Here is an 18,494-nt window from a genome sequence, read left to right as displayed (position 1 = left end):
GCCACAAATGAAGCGCTGTCTCATGCACACAAACATGCACCGGGGCACTCTTGATCTGATGAAACGTTCAATCAAGAGGATTGAGCTTGAGTCAGAAGGGCACAAAATGCCAAGAGCAAAAACGGTCAGGCAAGACAAGTCTGAGACAGTAAGATCAGGTGAAGCTGCCAGCACATTGCACAAGAGGCAAGCCAGTTCTGATCCTGGAACATCAGGTGAAGCTGCCCCCACAAAGCGCAAGAAAGCACGCTGCTTTTTCTGCTCATGGAAGGCTGATCGAAAAGTGAGACAGAGGTACCAGAAATGCAGTCAGCATGTTTGTCCCGACCACATGCAAATTCTTTGCCCTTCCTGTGCGTGCTCAAAGTAAAAACGCTGAACTTGTCAGATCATGAGAATTCTAAAATGCATACATGTTCTTCAGCTATACCAAATGCAGTAAAGATATGGTATTTGGCTCTTACACAATGCAGGCATGCCTATCCCCAAATTTGCTTTTCAGGAACAACACACATTAGAATCAGGGACAGGGTTAAATTTTCAGGAACATCTCAGCAAACATACATCTGTCATCAGTCTGACTGATGTCGCAAAACGCATACGTGTCTCTTTTCCTCCCCGGCTTTATGAACGGCGACTTCTCAGAGTGTTCCTTCCTGAAGGTCTGTGTCATCATGCAATCATGTCCAAGGCTGTGATTCAAGTCCCTTATAGACACCTGTATTATTTATCTATTGCAGATTTCACATTAAATTGATATCATCACTATTAGTACTATTGATTTCAGTTTGGCCATCCAGGGCCAACTCAACTCCTGCCAGAAAAAGAAATTATTGATTTTTAAGAGGTTTGGGAGGACCTCTCCTCTGTGTGTGTGTGAGTGTGTGTTTGTGTTTACAAGGAAAATGTTCTTATCACACAAGTTTGTACTGTACCGATATAACTGACCATCTGGTCTCTGCTGCTGTAGTGTCTGTTCCGCTGACAGACTTGTGTGTTGGTTGAGGAAAGAAATGGGGAAGGGGGATGACTGGAGGGAGGTGGGGGTGGGTATGTGACTGGTCATACCAATTTCAACAGTCAGGGATTCTCAGCCAGAGCAAGTGGTCACTGTCCTGGCTCAGTGCCAATTTTGCCACACTCATTGACTGTGTGTTTTATCCACCCCCACCCCTCTCTCACCACTGGTGGCAGAGACTCAGAGAGAGCGGAGGGCAAGTATGCATATGGGAGGTGGTGTCTGGTGGGAAACAAGAGGAGTGAGGGATGTAGTCAAGTCAGGGGATCAGAAGGAAAGGAGGAAAATTGAGGTCATGTTTGTGTTCACTAGATTTCACTTATGAATATAATTCCACAGAATGCTTATTTCTGGCTGTTTTCTTTTCTTTTTCTTTTTATCAGCACACAGGACCTTCACACTGAGATGAGGGGGAGTGAGAGGAGAGAGAGAGAGAATGAGAGAGAGAGAAAGAGAGAGAGAGAGAGACTGAGCAGTCAAAGTACAGGAGGGGAGGGAGGGCGCTGCAGTGATTTTGACAGCTCTGCCAGTGGTAGTGGAAGGGTGAGGTGGAGGTGGAGGAAGATTGGGGAGGGAGGAAGGTGGGCACAGCCATTCATTACATTGCTCTCTTGGACTGACTACAGACAGGTCTCACTGGTCATCAATTAGATAACACGAACGCGTGGGCGTTTTTCTTCCTCCTCCTTTTTTCTTCCAGAAAATGGACGTTCCGTTTTTGACCAAAACCTAAAATCAGTCTCAGGACCACGGAAGAGTTGCACCCATGTTTCTATAAGTCTTAAAGAAGTGTCTTCGGCAATGGTCAGAAAGCCATCTATGGGTACACTTGTACCCACTCAATACTTTGGGGAAAAAATGTTATGGTCGGATTTTTTTTATTTTCCGGGACATGCAGCAAACATCTCTTTTTTTTTTTCTATGCAGCCGATCCAGCAGAAAATTCAGACATTCTTCAACACCTGTCTGAAGATCCGAAACGAAGATCTGTGGGAGCGAGCGAGACAGGAACCAGTGGCCAAGCAGATATTGCGGAGGAAGTGGGGCTGGATCGGACACACCCTCAGGAAGCCAACGTCCAGCATCACACGCCAAGCCCTGACCTGGAACCCGCAGGGAAAGAGGAAGAGAGGCCGGCCTCGAAACAGCTGGAGGCGAGATACCGAGGCAGAGCTGAAGCAGCAAGGGACCAACTGGACTGGAATGACCAGAACAGCCCAGAACAGAGTGCGATGGCGAGGGGGTCGTCAATGGCCTATGCTCCACCAGGAGCGATGGGCAAAATGAATGAATGAATGCAGCAAACATCTGTATTTCCGGGACACCCTTTCAATTCTGCCAATTTTCCGGGACAAATACGGGCCCTCAGTAACAGCAGGCATGCCTGACAATGTCATGACCTAACATGATTCTTGCTTGTTGAGTTGTTTTTTTTTTATTTTGTGTTTCTTACTACTGCTTGGTGTTCTTGATGTTTTGATCTTGCTTGTATGTTTATGTTTCTTTTTTCTTGCTGCTTGAACCCTAATTACCTTAAAAATATAGTCTGCATTTCAGGTAACATTCCTTAGTGTCACACATACAGACATGCAACACATACACATACAGTTCACACACACACACACACACAAACACACACATACTAACACACAAATTCTGCTGTGATGGAAGCATAAGCGCCACTGTCCGCCATTGTTGCAGGATGGAGCAGTATTTTGAGAACTTCGCCAAAATCGGATTAAAATAACCCTCTTAAAAGACATGGGTCCACCTGGACCCACACCGTCTTCGGAGGGATGAACACAAAATTTCCTTCCATGACGGCCATGGGTCCACATGGACCCACACCGTCTGTGGAAGGGTGGACATGATTTTCCCTCTTTGAGGGACATGGGTCCACACGGACCCACACCGTCTTCCATGTATAGTCAATAGCACCGTCCAGCAAAGGTTAAAGGTGATCAACCACGTGTGCATGCGTGCATATGTGTGCGCCTGAGTATGTTCCACTACTTTTAGTTTCTGCTTCCTTTATACTAACCTCAAACTGTGTTATGTTCCAGAGCCCAGTTTAGTTATTTTGATGCATGCTGAAAGATACAGTGAGATATCCTTTCCACAATATCATTAAATCTTAATGAATCTAAAATGCTACCTTGACAGCATCCTCAATCTACAAAGATACACTTTTGTTCAATAACACAAAACTAAAATAAAACAAACAGGCAAATATCTACACATTTTAAAAACATTTATTGCTTACATAAAGTTACTTGTGTCACAAATTGTACAATATCTTCCACACATGTTCACACGAATATAGAACATTTATTGCTGACATAGTGTTATTTATGCAACATATTTTAAAATATCTTGCACACATGTGTTCACACCAATAATGTGAGGATGATTTATGTGGGGGAAAAAAGTGACTACATAAGAAATCTGCAAACGGTACTACAGATATAAAAAAGGGAAAACAGTTCAACATAAAAAAGAATTGGTGAACAAAACTTTTTTAAAATGCATGGTGCATAGATATGGCTTAATCAGAAAGTGCGCTCACACCCAGTTCATTTTCCTCAACATAATTATGATGTTCAGTTTGAAATCCATGATTTCAATTATTTTTTCTAGTCATATCGTCGTTTTCAATTTTCTATACCTGTCTGAGAAATGGTAAAGTACAATATTGGTGTACAATTGTAATACATAAAGTTTGCAGGCTTCTTTTTGTTTGATTTCTGGAATGGATTTTGGTACAGTGAACTGTCAGCAATTTATAAAAGGTAGGTGGGTGGGAATGACTGCATAAAGTAGCCGATGGCCTGTTTAAATGAATAAGATAAATGGAGCGCAAAAAACATTGCTTCAGGAAAGCATTAACCCTCTGACTGCTGAACCTTGGTGAAATCTTTTTTTTTATAACCTTGGTGAAATCAGTGCGGCATGAATGTGAAGTACAGCTGCTACTTTTAGTGCACTTTTCAATGGTACCACTGATTTTACTGAACTAAAGTATTGCAATCTTGAGAGAAAGAATTCCTAATACAGAGTGATGACATTTTGACCTGCAAGTTGTCTTGCACCAGTGAGCGTACTTGTCAGCAGCAGTCAAGGGGTTAAGTCCAAGCATCATGCCAACAGCGAGATGTGTCCTTTCAACTTGTTTCCCTTACCCACAATGCTTTGCTGTCATTCCACCATGACATACTTTACAAAAACATTCACTCTCACATGACAAACAATTTCAGGGCTAAATGTAAAAGAACAGAAGGAGTCATAAAAAATATTAACAACAGGACCAGCCTGAGAGTGATATGTGGTTACATCAAATATACAGCTTGTGATGGAATACAACAGCAATGATTCATTTTCCAGCTATGACAAAACAAAACAAAACCTAGAATTCAGCACTGGTTTTCAATTTTCTTGTTAAAACAGGGCTGACTTTTACACACTCAAATTCAATAGAAAACACTGCTGAAGTGATTTAGAAACAGCATAAACATCATCTAACTTTCAGTCAAGTCCTTTGACAGTCCACAGAAAGCACACTGTGACACTTCTTGAGTATATGTAATTATCACAAACATTCATAATAAATACATCACAGAAATACAAAACAATTCAGATGGGTGGGCTGGCGGGAGGGAGGGGGGGGAGGGAGAAGGTAAGTGAAATTCTTCTGTGAACAGATGCTCTTTGGCTACGAATAAAAACTGAAGAAACGAAAATAATCTAGATTATTCCTATCCTGAAACTAAGATAGTACAGAAAAAACACACCATCATCAAAGACACAAATGACAAACTGAAATGTATTTATAAAAATAATCTCCATCATTCCCCTCCTGAAAGTAAAAATGATCACAAACACATTCAACCATCAAACAACCAAACAAAACCTAAAACAGACTCATATCACCAACATCCATCATAAAACAATCAATACTAAGAGCAAAACAGAAAAACAACAACAGAGGAATACAAGAGATCAAGATCAACAAATAAGTACTGGGGTATGTGGTACATGACATATGACAAGTAATACTCATTTTCTTCTTAATCCCATTATCATTACTATTCTCTCATGCTATGTTCACACAACCTTTCACAGCCTGTCGTTTTGCCAGATATGGCAAAGACACACCCAGCATTACTGTGAAAATCTTGAGGACTTCACCTGGTAGGCACACCCACAGGTCTGACACCTCTGTTTACATGATGAGTGCACAATTACTGTAAGTTAAAGTGCGCACACAGTCTATGAATCAGACAGCTTCCGTAACAAAGGACTGAATCAACACCTCCAGGTGGGACAGTAAACCTCTGTTATCCAGATCTTAACACTTAGTAATCCCATCAGTGCAGTTACACTGCAGTTTCTGTGGACCAGCTCAACAACAACTGAGTGCACTGTTGAAGCCATAGATCACACACAAAATGCACACAATGCCGTTAAAAACACACTCAATCACATTAAAAACATCAGTAACCAATGTGGAGGCTAAAGCCAGCAAGCTAAAAAAAAACATACAGTGAGAATACAACATCAAGAAAGCAAAACTGAATGTGCCTACTTCAGTTCAGAAATATCTGTTCTCTGCCCAAGGAAAGCAACCAGTTATAGATAAATCAGTACTCTGGGTACAAGGTGTGTTCATGTAAGTGAAAATGGTGGACAAGTGAACCTTGGGTTTGGGCTCTGACACAGTACAAAACAAAAATCCAGTTGCAGGAAATTGGTCTATTTTGAGAAGAGGAACTGTCAAGAACTGCATGGTTGGAAACACATTCATTTTCCATGCTGTTATTGAGAGAGAGAGAGAGGCAAAAACAACCAGAAAACCCAATAAATAATATAAATAAAAACATTGAAAAATACATAAATAGGATTTAAAAAAAAAAAAAGGGCACAATACAGTATCTTATCTGTAACATTTGTTCAGCACTGCACAATCTTATCTTTATCTTTTATTCAACAATTATTTGATTCTGAGGTTTGAAACATATCCCAGACCTGTATGAAAATACAAATACCTTGATCTTTAAACAAGATACCATGATGCTGACCAAAAAGAACGGTTCAGAACGTAATTTAGCAAATGAACCAGTGAACACACAAATTTTGCAAAAGAGCCATTTTCTAGCAAACTGTAGCTCTATCTTTAACTGCAATATGAACATTAAATTTTTTTTTTTAAATCCCATTTGTGAAGTTGAACCGTAAGGCTGAGGGATGAAATCTTCAGTGTTAGTGCACCTCAATTTGCATTTCACTCATTTCCAAGACAAGCGAGTTTCATGTGTGTGATCATGTTAACTACACTGTTTTGGCAGACAAACAGCATTGTGTAGGTGGCAACTCAATGCTTTTACAAATGTCAAAATCTAAGTCGTTTATGTTTGATCTTGTGTGTGTACACACACACAAATACAGAGAAACAGGATAAAGGCATAAGTAGATTCAAACGCCTATTGACTTTGTTAGAAAAAAATATCCAACAGTAACCTAACAGCTGCTGCTAGGATTTTAACTAAAGACTTGGAACAGATATATGAAGCATGAACAGTTTGGCTGTCACACCAACCAGATAACATCCTGAAAAAAGGAGGCATAATCTGGTGACTATTAGACTGTCCTCCATTCTTGTGGATTCCTTTCTTTTTCTCAAAAACAAAATCAACAAAAAAACAAACAAACAAACAAACATACACAATCAATTTTCTACACATCATCATGATGTGGCCTAGGGCAGCTTTGCTGAAAATTTGTGTCTTGCTCTTTGTTCAACTTGCAAACTAAACTGTTTTCTGCTGCACTCCTGTTTCCACATGAACGCTGGCAGCCACACTGAGATTACTTAAACAAGAGAGATGAGGCACTGGTCACATATAAAGTAAGTTTCCCACTCAATGCAAAACATCTCTTACATTACAGGTTAACATTGCAAACTGGCCTGAGAAAAAAAAAAGAGAACAAAGATGTGCATTTTTCAATAAACACTCAATAGAACGATGACAGTTGTATGGAAATTGGGGCATTCTGCCGAGGGCTCACCAGGGTGAGTAGTCAAAGTCGTCGCTGCCAAACACGTAGAAATAACCAAGGATTGTTAAAAACACCACCACATTGCCAGAAAGCACCAGACCACATGCACCCCACTGAATCTGCAACAAAACATAGACAGCCACAGAGGATAGCCTTCAAATCATCTCTGTGTTGATGGCAATGAAATCATTTACTCTGTGTGTGTGTGTGTGTGTGTGTGTGTGTGTGTGTGTGTGTGTGTATGTGTGTGTGTGTGTTTGTGTGTGTGTGTGTGTTTGAAATTCTGATCAGCCCTATATTATTATTATTCTGCAAAAAAACAAAAAAATGTGAAGTACAACATTTTGTTACCATTATTCATTTACTCTTTTCCTCTTCAGACTTAACACATGCACAGAGAATACACACACACTCACAGAACACACAGATTTCAAACAATCAAAAGCAAGAACAGAAATGGACTACAGGTTTGATATTACAAGGGGGGAAAATTATATATGAGCACATGAACTTTACACAGCTCCTCTTATGCAATAATGGACTGCAACACACACACACACACACACACACACACACACAGAGGCAGATGATACTACGAACACCAGACATACAGACATACACAAACAGTGAAAGCAAATTGTGAACTCAACAAGGTTACAAACAAAATCAAGTTGAATGAACAAGAGAATCAACAAATCTTCCGTCCTTTACCCTCCAACAGATCATGCCAAAAACTATCAAACTGCCTGTGAGCAGTATAAAAATGAATGAGTAAATATCACAAACCCCATTCCTTTCTGGTGTACAGTTTCTCCAGCTTTCTATTTAAATTTGTGTACAAGTTTTGTCTTTCATACGTTCAAGTCAGAGTTACACCTGCATGTAAATGACTAATGTAACAGTGCTATGATTTTATGTACAGAAATGGTATGTTGGAACATAAAGAGGTGAGAAAGAAAGCTAAAAGCAGCTTTGCTTTGAAATTACAACAATAAAGAATTTACAACTGGCCAGAATCACACACACACACACACACACACACACACACATATCTGCATGCACACACAATTTGCACACACACATACACAAGCACCGTTTCAGTTCTGTTACAAAGTCCAAACCATTTCACTCACACATAGCATAACAAACAATAAAACCTAGCAAGCTGCATTTCCTCATTCCATCACAGCTAATTGCTGGAAACATGCACTTTCTAAAAAGGCTGAAAACACAACAAAAAATTAGAAAAAACAACAGAACTCCACTAACAAATCATCATTCACCAGCACTGTACCAATAATCAAATAATGTGCAGAAGTTTTTATCAAATGTTGAAGTCATCATCTTGGCACATAAGGATGTTGAAAAATAGGACAGTCAAGAACACAAACAGGTTGCCAAATATCACAAGAACACACGCGCCCCATTGAATCTGCACACATACATATGTGTTGGATATACATCTTTGACAAGGTCCAAGCTGTAAACTCCCAGCACACAATCAGCATATATAACCTGTTTTGTATTAGCCAGTCAGCTTAAATAATGTTTTGAATCAACCTATCATGACCATAATTAAACTCTGATCAGTTGGTTGTTGTTTATTCTTTGATGCCGACAAACCTAAACTATCTTCTACCAAGTGTGAAAAATATGTCTGATATTAGGCTATCAAATTCTAAAGCCGCATGGCATACAGAACATTTGCCTTATTCCATAAATGTGTGAGTTTACTCTTTCTATCACTCCAAAACAATGAGTTTACTCTCTTTCTATCACTCCAAAACAATGTGTGAGTCTGCTCTCTTTCTATCACTCCAAAACAATGTGTGAGTCTGCTCTCTTTCTATCACTACAAAACAATGTGTGAGTTTACTCTCTTTCTATCACTCCAAAACAATGAGTTTACTCTCTTTCTATCACTACAAAACAATGTGTGAGTCTGCTCTCTTTCTATCACTCCAAAACAATGTGTGAGTCTACTCTCTTTCTACCACTCCAAAACAAGTATCCAATCAAAACTATGGTTTGTTTATATGTTGTAATCATGACCCCAACAGTGGTCTTCAGAATCTGCCCAAATTCCCAAACAATGAATCTACACCTTGTCCATTAATCTGATTCCTGGCCATGCCTTTTTTGAGTATCAACTCATGTGCAGTTCACTTAGTGCGTGTATGTGCATGCATGCATATATTTATCTACATCTCCATGTGTGTATTCTTGTGTCACTTTGTGTACATGTGTGTGTGTGTGTGTGTACACATGTGGTGTGTGGAGTGAGAGGGAGGGGGTAATTGTGGATAAGTGTGTGTGTGTGTGTGTGTGTACATTTATGTCTGTGCACATGCGTGACTGAACAAACTTGAATCAGAAAAAGACAACAGATCTTACTCCGTTTCCCCTATCCTCCCCTAATGATGCAGAAAAAAACAAAAAAAACTTTAAAATCTGAAACACACACAAACAAATAACCTACATCCAAACACACAGCACCACGAAATCTCACTCAAATATTGGCAGTCATAGTGCACAAAACTTACTTCAAGTACTTATCCTAGTCTTCACTTCCTCGCTCCCCGAAAAAGCAACAGTAACAAGAACAACAAAAAGATACAAGAAGAGAAAATAACCAAAAACAAGAGAAAATGCTCACCACATTGGTATGCGGACATAAGAAAAGGAAAGAAACAAAGAACAGAGAAAATACTCATAACACTGATGCGAGCGAGAACAAGAAAAGAGAAAAGCAAAGACAAGAGAAAAAAGCTCACCGCAGTGGTGTGACTGAGGACATGAGAAGAGAAAAAAAGACAAGAGAAAAAGCTCACTGCAGTGGTGAGAGTGAGGCCATGAAAAGAAAAAAAAAAAAGACACAAGAAAAAGCTCACTGCAGTGGCGTCACTGAGGACATGAGAAAAGAAAAAGACCATGAGAAGAGAAAAAAAAAAGACAAGAGAAAAAGTGGTGTGAGTGGGGACATGAGAGAGAAAAAAAAAGACAAGAGAAAAATCGCACCGCAGTGGTGTGAGTGAGGCCATGAAAATAGAAAAAACAAAAAAGGCACAAGAAAAAAGTCATCACAGTGGTGTGACTGAGGACATGAGAAGAGACCAAAAAAACAAAAAAAATAGACAAGAGAAAAAGCTCACTGCAGTGGTGTGAGTAAGAACAAGAGAAGAGAAGCAAAGACAAGAGAAATTGCTATCCACACTCGCATAAAGAGAAAAACCTCACCACACTGGTGTGGGCGAGGACAATGGGCAATCCAATGGAGGAGACAACGATGCCGGTGGTGAGAAAGATGCACAGCTCCACACAGGCGCTGCTGGCAGAGTCATAGCTCTCTGACAGGCGCCGGGCAATGAGGGTCGGCACAGGGGATAACACGTAGAAAAACAGCACAAACATGGGCCACCAGTTGCTGAAAACAAGAAAGATTGGGTAATTTTTGAGCACACACACATATGCATACGCACATATGGACACACAATCTTTTATCTAGGACAAGTTCTATGACAGGTTCTTAGCGTAGGTGAGATTTAAAAAAAAAAAGAAAAGATAAAAAAAGGGGGGCGGGGTGGAAGGGGGTGAGTGAGCAGCTCAAAACCTCAAGCATGTTTCTTACTTGAACTGAGGAAGGGCACATCCCAGCACCAGCAGGGTCACGCCGATAGCACAGGAAAATGCTAAACCGATCAACCTGCAACATGAAAACATTGCAACATGACTATATGACTGACACTAAATTTTTTACCTTTGAAAATGCTAAATTCTTTCTTTCTATTCATTTCAAGGAATCTCAAGTCTGTCACTGTTACCCACTACCATTTTTTTTTTTATACCCTGGTAACTCTTTCTGTTCTTGCTGCTCTATGTACCATCAAGTTTGAAGCAAGAAAATAGAAATAAGTGAATGTAAAAACTCCAGAAGCAGAAAAAAGCAATAGTAAATCATTTTTTTAAAAATCAACAAATTTCACAGATAAAAGCATGGCACATTCATCAACTGACAAATGATCACAATTCGTTTTTGTCCACTGTACCCATTCTGAATAATGTCTTGTAAATGTAAGTTGCTATGTATATAACAAATTACAATAAAAATTAAAATGTACCAACTGTCAGAGCAAGGATGGTTCATCATGTATAGATCTGCATACAATTTTATAGATCGATATCTATGGATCATTCATCATTGCTGGTCTTCAGTGGGGCTGGGGGGGGGAACATGGGGGTCTCTCACTTCAGTGAATAAATCATACAGGAAAACACATTCTGGTATAAGTGACTGATTGCAAGTGTGGTGCATATGTTGAAAATGTGTACATGAACAATTCTCTCCCCACCCCCACCCACCCCCAAAAAAAGCATGGGTAAAAAGTTGAAAAAAAAAGTCATTTGAAAACAGTGACTGAAAACAGGTAAATGAATAATATTCTACTGCTGTTGTGCCTAATTTAAAACACTTAAAAATTTCAATAAAGTTCATTTTATGCATCTGAACAGACTAACGAAAAGCCAAACCTCATATTTAAAACGCAGTCACAATCATTAATTCTATCACACCGGACATTGATTAAAGCTTATTTTTCTTCATCACTGGAGTTGTGTTTAACATTCAATGAGTTTTTTCTGAACTACAAAGCCATGAACGGAAGTTGGTATGGTTGCATGGTTATAGCTATCATACCCTTGTTTTAGCAATTGTCCGTCAAGCAAATTTACTTTCAATATCAATTTAAAAAAAAGGGTGTTCACTTAAATTCCGTGTGCCTCATTTTGATTTGTCACAAGCCTAACAGTGGACATTTTTCTTCCGGATACCAACAACACAGCCACAAAAACAAATAAAGTGCCAGGAAGATTATTTCTTCAACATCCCACAAATAGATTTCAGATGTTATCAAACCATATTTTCTGGTCAGTAAAGTTTCTGCAGTCTTTCTGCCAACAAAGAGTTGAGTTCACCACAGACCAAATCCAAATTAAAAAAAATTCAATGATTTTCAAGACCCACTGAATGTTGAGTTTATATCAACAACTATGCATTCCTTCTATCATATAAATGAGCTAAATGATTAATATAAGCTATTTTGTTCAGTATTTCATATTTTGGTCATGCATGCAGTGTGACTCCATTTTAAAAATGGCTTTTGGGGGACCACTATATTTTTCACTGAAAAAAAAGAGAGAGAAGGAAATCAGACATTTTGAACATGTGAAAAATATCCCAAAAGAAAAGAATAGAGATGTGTTTAATTCAACATTCCTTTTTGCAACATGTGTCGTAACACAAGTGTTCTCCTTTAAGATTTACTGCCCAAGAACTTTGAGAATATCAGTTTTTGTTGCATGCTGATGATCATTGCATTTCTTTGATCCCATGATATACATGACATAGTATCATTTCATTTCAACAAAGTTCGGTTTCAATGTTGGGAAATTGTTTTAACACTTATGATGTGTCACTTTCTATGCATACCAAAAATGTGTGCATGAAAACGATGCACTGATATTTGTTGCTGTTTGTCAAGTGTATTAGAAGCCTTCCAAGGAAACTGAATAGCTTCTGTCAGATTTTTTTGTCCATTATAAAGCACTTCAAGTAACACTGTCACTAGTGTTACTGACAAGCATGTACCAACATTATCCATACACAACATGGACATACTTAACATGACCCAAAATATAAAGGATTTAGATTATAAAACAGCCAGTTTCAATTACATTTATCTGGTTTTAAATTTTGTTTCCAATTCTCACTTTGTGTGACCAGGACTGAAGAATGACCCATATGCCAGTAAGACATGCTGAGAAAGAAATAACTAAGTAAATGACTACTTTGTCATTCTTATTGAACCAACATGATTAAACTTGTTTTCTTTTTTAAACACATGAAACAAATAGCTGTAATAAAGTGTAATCTACTTTTTTCTGGAAGCTTGAAATGTTTTCATTTGTGACGAAAATGTTATACATCTCCTTTCTTTTCTCCCTGAATTACGGCTTGCATTTTATTACTGTCCAAAGATACCAGGACTGTATATGTGTCAATATTGTAACAGCGGCTTTCATTAGTAGTTTCAATCTCATAAAACAAAAGCTAAGGTCTGATCTTTGTAAAATGAAAATACCTTTGTAATAAATCGAACTTGCAATACACTAAGTCCACAATACAATTATATAAAAATAGATCAAACTGATATCTGTACTCACGCTGAAGCATGGCAATGGCAGTCATAAGTTCACAATGGAACCAGTTGTTTGAAACAAAAAAGAGAACTCTGATTAAAGACAATAACAGAAAATTTTTGAATAACAGAATATTTTTGAACTGCCAATATTTGTTACATGTGCTGTCCAAAAATAGGTGGGAAAAATACTGCATTTGTTTTTGGGTTTTTTTACTGACCCTTGTGTGTGTGTGTGCGTGCGTGCGTGCGTGCGTGCGTGCATGTCTGTGCGCGCATGCACAAACAAAATATATTTTGTCATGAAATCTTAAGGTTTACAAGACACAAATAAATAAGGAAATGTGTATGTGAAAGAGAGAGTGTGAGTGTGTGTGTGTTTGTATGTTTGTATGTGTGCAAACTGAATATATTTTGTCATGAAATCTTAAGGTTTATAAAACACAAATAAATAAGTAAATAATCAATGTCATAAGTTGGTACAGCATTCGTAAACTAACGCTAATCTATTAGCATTGACCAACAGAGTACATTATCTTTGTTATTGGATTTCGTATGGTGTTATATTTGACACAGTGATCAAGTAGATGGATTTCTTCTTCCAATACTTTACAATTGCCATACAGTCTATCTTCTCGTGGAACATTTGAGTATCTGATAATAATAATTACAATAATCATTATTATTATTGCTATTATTATTATTATTATTATTATTATTATGAGCATTTACGCCTAATCTTGAAAATAAGCCCGAGGCGTTTACAAATAGAACACATATGTAAATATCAAAAAGGAAAAATTGAACACAAAATACCAAACATCATTGAAAACTATTCCACTTCCCCCCTCCCCCTCCAATCCCTCATACAAGCACACACGCACGCACACACGCAAGTCATAGCACACAATCGTAAATAGTACACAATCAAAAATACCACCAACAAATCCTGAAACTATCAAAACTCACTCACTCACAAAGGTCATTTTAGTTCACACTGGAAATGGATGAGCTGTTGAGAATTAATCTGGAGGGGAAAAGGTGGGTCTTCAGATTGGATTTGAAAGACTGCAGTGAATATGAGTGACGGAGAGGGTGAGGAAGTTGATTCCAAAGAATGGGGGCTTGGTATGAAAAACTGCATTGGCCATACGTTTTGGTTCGAAAAGAGGGGGAACCTAAGCAGGCAGGTGTCAGAAGAATAGATGAGTTGGCGTGAGGATAGATAATCATTATCATCATTATTATTATCATCAGGATGCCTATCTTGAAAATAAGCCCTAAGCATTGACAAATAGAACACACAAGTGAATATCAAAAAGGAAAAAACTGAACAAAAGTTGCCAAACATTACTGAATTATTCATCCCCACACACACAACCCCAAACATACACACAACACACACGAGCACATATGCACGCACACACACAAGTTACAGCACACAACTATAATTAGTACACAATTAAAAATACAACCTACAAATTCTGAAACTCTCAAACTCGCGCACTCATAGTCATTTTAGTTCATACTGGAAAGAAATAAGCTGCTGAGAACTCTTTAGGGGGGGAAAATGTGGGTCTTCAGACTGGATTTGAAAGACTGCAGCAAAGCTGAGTGACGGAGAGGCTGAGAAAGTAGATTCCAAAGAATGGGGGCTTCGTATGAAAAACTGCGTTGGCCATATATTTTGGTTTGAAAAGGGGAGGGGGGGGGTGGGGGGACCTAAGCAGGTGGGTGTCAGAAGAATAGAAGGGTTGGCATGAGGGTATGTAAGAATGAGACTGGATAGATACTGTGGACCAGAAGCCTCAATGGACTTGAAACAAAGAGAGATGACCTTTGTAAATAATTCTTTCTTCTCCTGGGACTGGGAGCTAGTGAAAAGCATGAAGGAGAGGAGAGACACGATCAAACTTAGAGGAATGAAAGACATGACAAGCAGCATGGTTCTGGACTTTCTGAAGTTTAGCAATGAGGTTGCTGGGTGAACCGACAAAAAGGGAATTACAATAATCCAGGCAGGACAGCACAAAGACACAGAGGAGATCTTTAGTTGCATCTTCAGTCAGGAGATGATGAATGGATGCAATTCTGTCAATTTCAAAATAACACAATTTGCATATATTTGTGACAAGTTGCTGATGGTTTATGATAACAATCACACAAAAAATGTAGTCATGAAAGTGAATGACTGTCCAGTCAATGAAATACATGAGTTCAGTCAGGCTGAAAAGTCAATCATGTTTTTAGAAAGTGAGCTGCCAAGCTTTTTCTTGGACCTATAAGTGTCCATCTTTAGAGGAGATAAAGCTTTAAGTTTAATGATATTCCCTTCCTCTTGGTTGTATTTGATTTGACAAAGTGTCTGCTGTGCATCCATTTTGTCTCCTCAAAAAGAAATTTGTCAACTGATCAGTGACAAAAAGCATGAAAAAAATATGTGATTCCCATCTATCATCTGTCAACCCAGTACAGACTTCATGAAAATTGTGGATGATTGACATCTGCCATTCTTCGCAGCTGATCACTGAAAATATGTGAAAGTAATGAGTCTTTACTGTCAGTCATGGCCAATCACTCAGAAATGATGTCTGATTGGACAGACAGACTCAAGAAAGTGTTAGATGTTGCTGTCAATTTTGTCACTGTCGTTGTCATCACCTTCGAGTACAAATGAATTACAAGACAAGACACATCCATCTCTCGTCATTATACTCCTATATAACTGACAGCACAGCTTGCAAAGTTATGTTAATCTGTTGACTGGGACCACTGTCTTTACTCAACAAAGTGTCCAATGCCTTTTTGGCTCATGAGTCAAATCCGATTTACACAGGTCCAGTTAGTAAACCTTTATTGAAAACAATGGGTTCTTTCACCTAACGAATGCTCACTTAACAGTATGTTTATACAGTATTTTTACAACAAAAAAGACAGTAACAGTGAAAACTATTTAAATTTGGCCTGGACTGTACGAGGGTCATTCAATAAATAAGGTGAATTTTTCGGTATAAGGACTTCTAATACAGATAGAAGCTTACTTTTTTTTTATTTTTCAACGTAGTCTCCCAGCACTGTCACACACTTTTCCCATCTGTGCACAAGCTTCCGTATTCCCTCAGCATAAAAATCTTTGGACTGATGTCTCAGCCAGTCGCTCACAACACTTTTGACTTCATCGTCACTTTCAAACTTCGTGCCTCTCGTGAACGCTTTCAAGGGACCAAACAGGTGAAAGTCTGAAGGGGCAAGGTCTGGGCTGTAAGGGGGATGAGGGAGCAGTTCCCAGCCCAGCTCGTTGATGGTCTGCACCGTTCGGGCTGCTGTGTGAGGCCTTGCATCTTTGGCACCCACCGGCAGCTGACCTTCGAGTAGCCAAGGTCATCATGGACAATTTTGTGTGCTGTCCCAACAGATAAGCTCAAAGTCCTTGCAATGTCATCCACTGTCACCCTTCTGTCAGACTGAATGAGGTCATTGACTGATTCGATCACCTCAGGAGACCTCACTTCTGTAGGCCTTCCAGGCCTGTCTTCATCCTCAACACTGCTCCGTCCTTCTTTAAACAATTTAGCCCACTTGTAGACATTTTTTCGGCTGAAACATGTGGCACCATACACAGTTGACATTCTCCTATGAATTTCAACTGGTTTGCACCCTTCAGCAACCAAAAACTTGATAACTGACCGCTGTTCAATCCTGGAGCATGCTTCTTGGTCGGCCATCTTTGTTAATCGCCAAAACTCTCAAAGTTTTTTTTAATCTGCAAAACAAATTAAATCCATGTGAAAAAGAAGTAAAAAAGAAAAAAAAAAAAAAAGTAAGCTTCTATCTGTATTAGAAGTCCTTATACCGAAAAATTCACCTTATTTATTGAATGACCCTCGTAAATAACTATGACTGGACTGTACAGGCATAACAAATCGTGACGCTTCATCGATGACTAGATGTCTCAAGCTCATTATCATTTTTCTTTCTATGTAAAAGGGGTTAATCATTACACACCAAAGTAACGTTCTTTACTCTTTAACATCTGTGAAACAATCAAACAACTTAGATCTCGTTCGTTCACTGCCCAAGCGTCTTACTGTAAATCTGAAAATACACACTGACGCAGAAAGACATCACGACAGTGAATCAGAAATCTAAATCATGAGTAAGTCATGTTTTCTTGTTCATCCTTAAACCCTACATGGCGTTCTTCCTCAATACCCTTCCAATGACATGCACGAAAATGTAGCCATTACTCTACTTTCTCACTTCGAAAGCAGACAACTTACATCGAATGCCGGCCATTTTGTCAACAGAAGTGACATCACAAGATTTCCATAGGTCTGTAACGAATCACCGAGTAATGTCACGAAAAGGCAAAGGACAGAAAAGCTCTTGTGTGCTTCGTTGTTTTATTTGATTGCTTATTTTTTGTTTTGTTTGTTTGTTGTTGTTTGTTTTGTGTTTTCTCACTACGTTCCCGTTTTGTACTTCACAATACATAACAAACTCAAGTTATGCAACAGGATGGGGGAAGGAACACACACACACTGACACACACACACACACACACACCACAACCACCACCACCACCACCAACAACAACAACAACAACAGAGAGAGAGAGAGAGGGTCAGTATGGTCGCGTTTCCATAACCCCCCAAATGCTGAAATGAATGAAAGGATCTCCAGCATGTGTGTTTAATTTGGGAGAGAGAGAGAGAGAGAGAGAGAGAGACGCTTTGACGCTGTGATATTTTATTGTCATTACCTGCATAGGTCTATTGACAAGGGGGTGATAGGGTTAATACTTATGTCACCACAAGTACCATACCACACTCTGCTTAATCCATCAAAACAAAACAAAACATGCAAACAAAGAAAAACAAAACAGCTTTTATCGAAATACAACATCCTTACAGTATGGAAGCAACAAACATTAAAAAAGAAACAAAAACAAAAACAAAACAAAAAGACAAAAACACCATTACTCGACCATCCATTCTATCAACGATACTGTTCAATGTCTACCTTATTATCTGGCTTACAGTCTGAACATAAGATAGTAGACATTATACATTATTATCCCCCTCATTTACTCTGGTATTGTTCTGAATAGTAAGACTACATCTTATTCTTTGTGCTTCTACAAGAAATTTAGCTATTGACAGTATTGTGAGGTCATCATTAGACGACAAAGCAGAAACAATGTCGTGCCTTTTAGCTACATCAGACTG

General features: G+C 38.8%; 1 protein-coding gene across 2 annotated transcripts; it reads right to left on the bottom strand.

The window, feature by feature from the left end:
- Positions 1–3,252: 3,252 nt before the first annotated feature.
- On the bottom strand, positions 3,253–17,581 carry LOC143279990 (leptin receptor overlapping transcript-like 1). 2 transcript variants are annotated; one of them, XM_076584395.1, is made up of 4 exons: positions 17,547–17,581; positions 10,701–10,775; positions 10,310–10,496; positions 3,253–7,191 (listed from the first exon to the last, which is right to left on the bottom strand). In XM_076584395.1, coding segments are annotated over exons 1-4 (378 nt in total). In that variant the 5' UTR covers positions 17,549–17,581; the 3' UTR covers positions 3,253–7,077. The 2 variants fall into 2 exon arrangements, with proteins under 2 accessions (XP_076440510.1, XP_076440511.1); XM_076584396.1 differs by lacking the exon at positions 17,547–17,581 and adding an exon at positions 13,292–13,310.
- Positions 17,582–18,494: the final 913 nt, after the last annotated feature.

The sequence above is a fragment of the Babylonia areolata genome, chromosome 3 (assembly GCF_041734735.1).
Source record: "Babylonia areolata isolate BAREFJ2019XMU chromosome 3, ASM4173473v1, whole genome shotgun sequence".
Classification (NCBI taxonomy): domain Eukaryota; kingdom Metazoa; phylum Mollusca; class Gastropoda; order Neogastropoda; family Buccinidae; genus Babylonia; species Babylonia areolata.
Note: the sequence above shows the minus strand (reverse complement) of the source record. Positions and strands in the feature narration are given on the sequence as shown.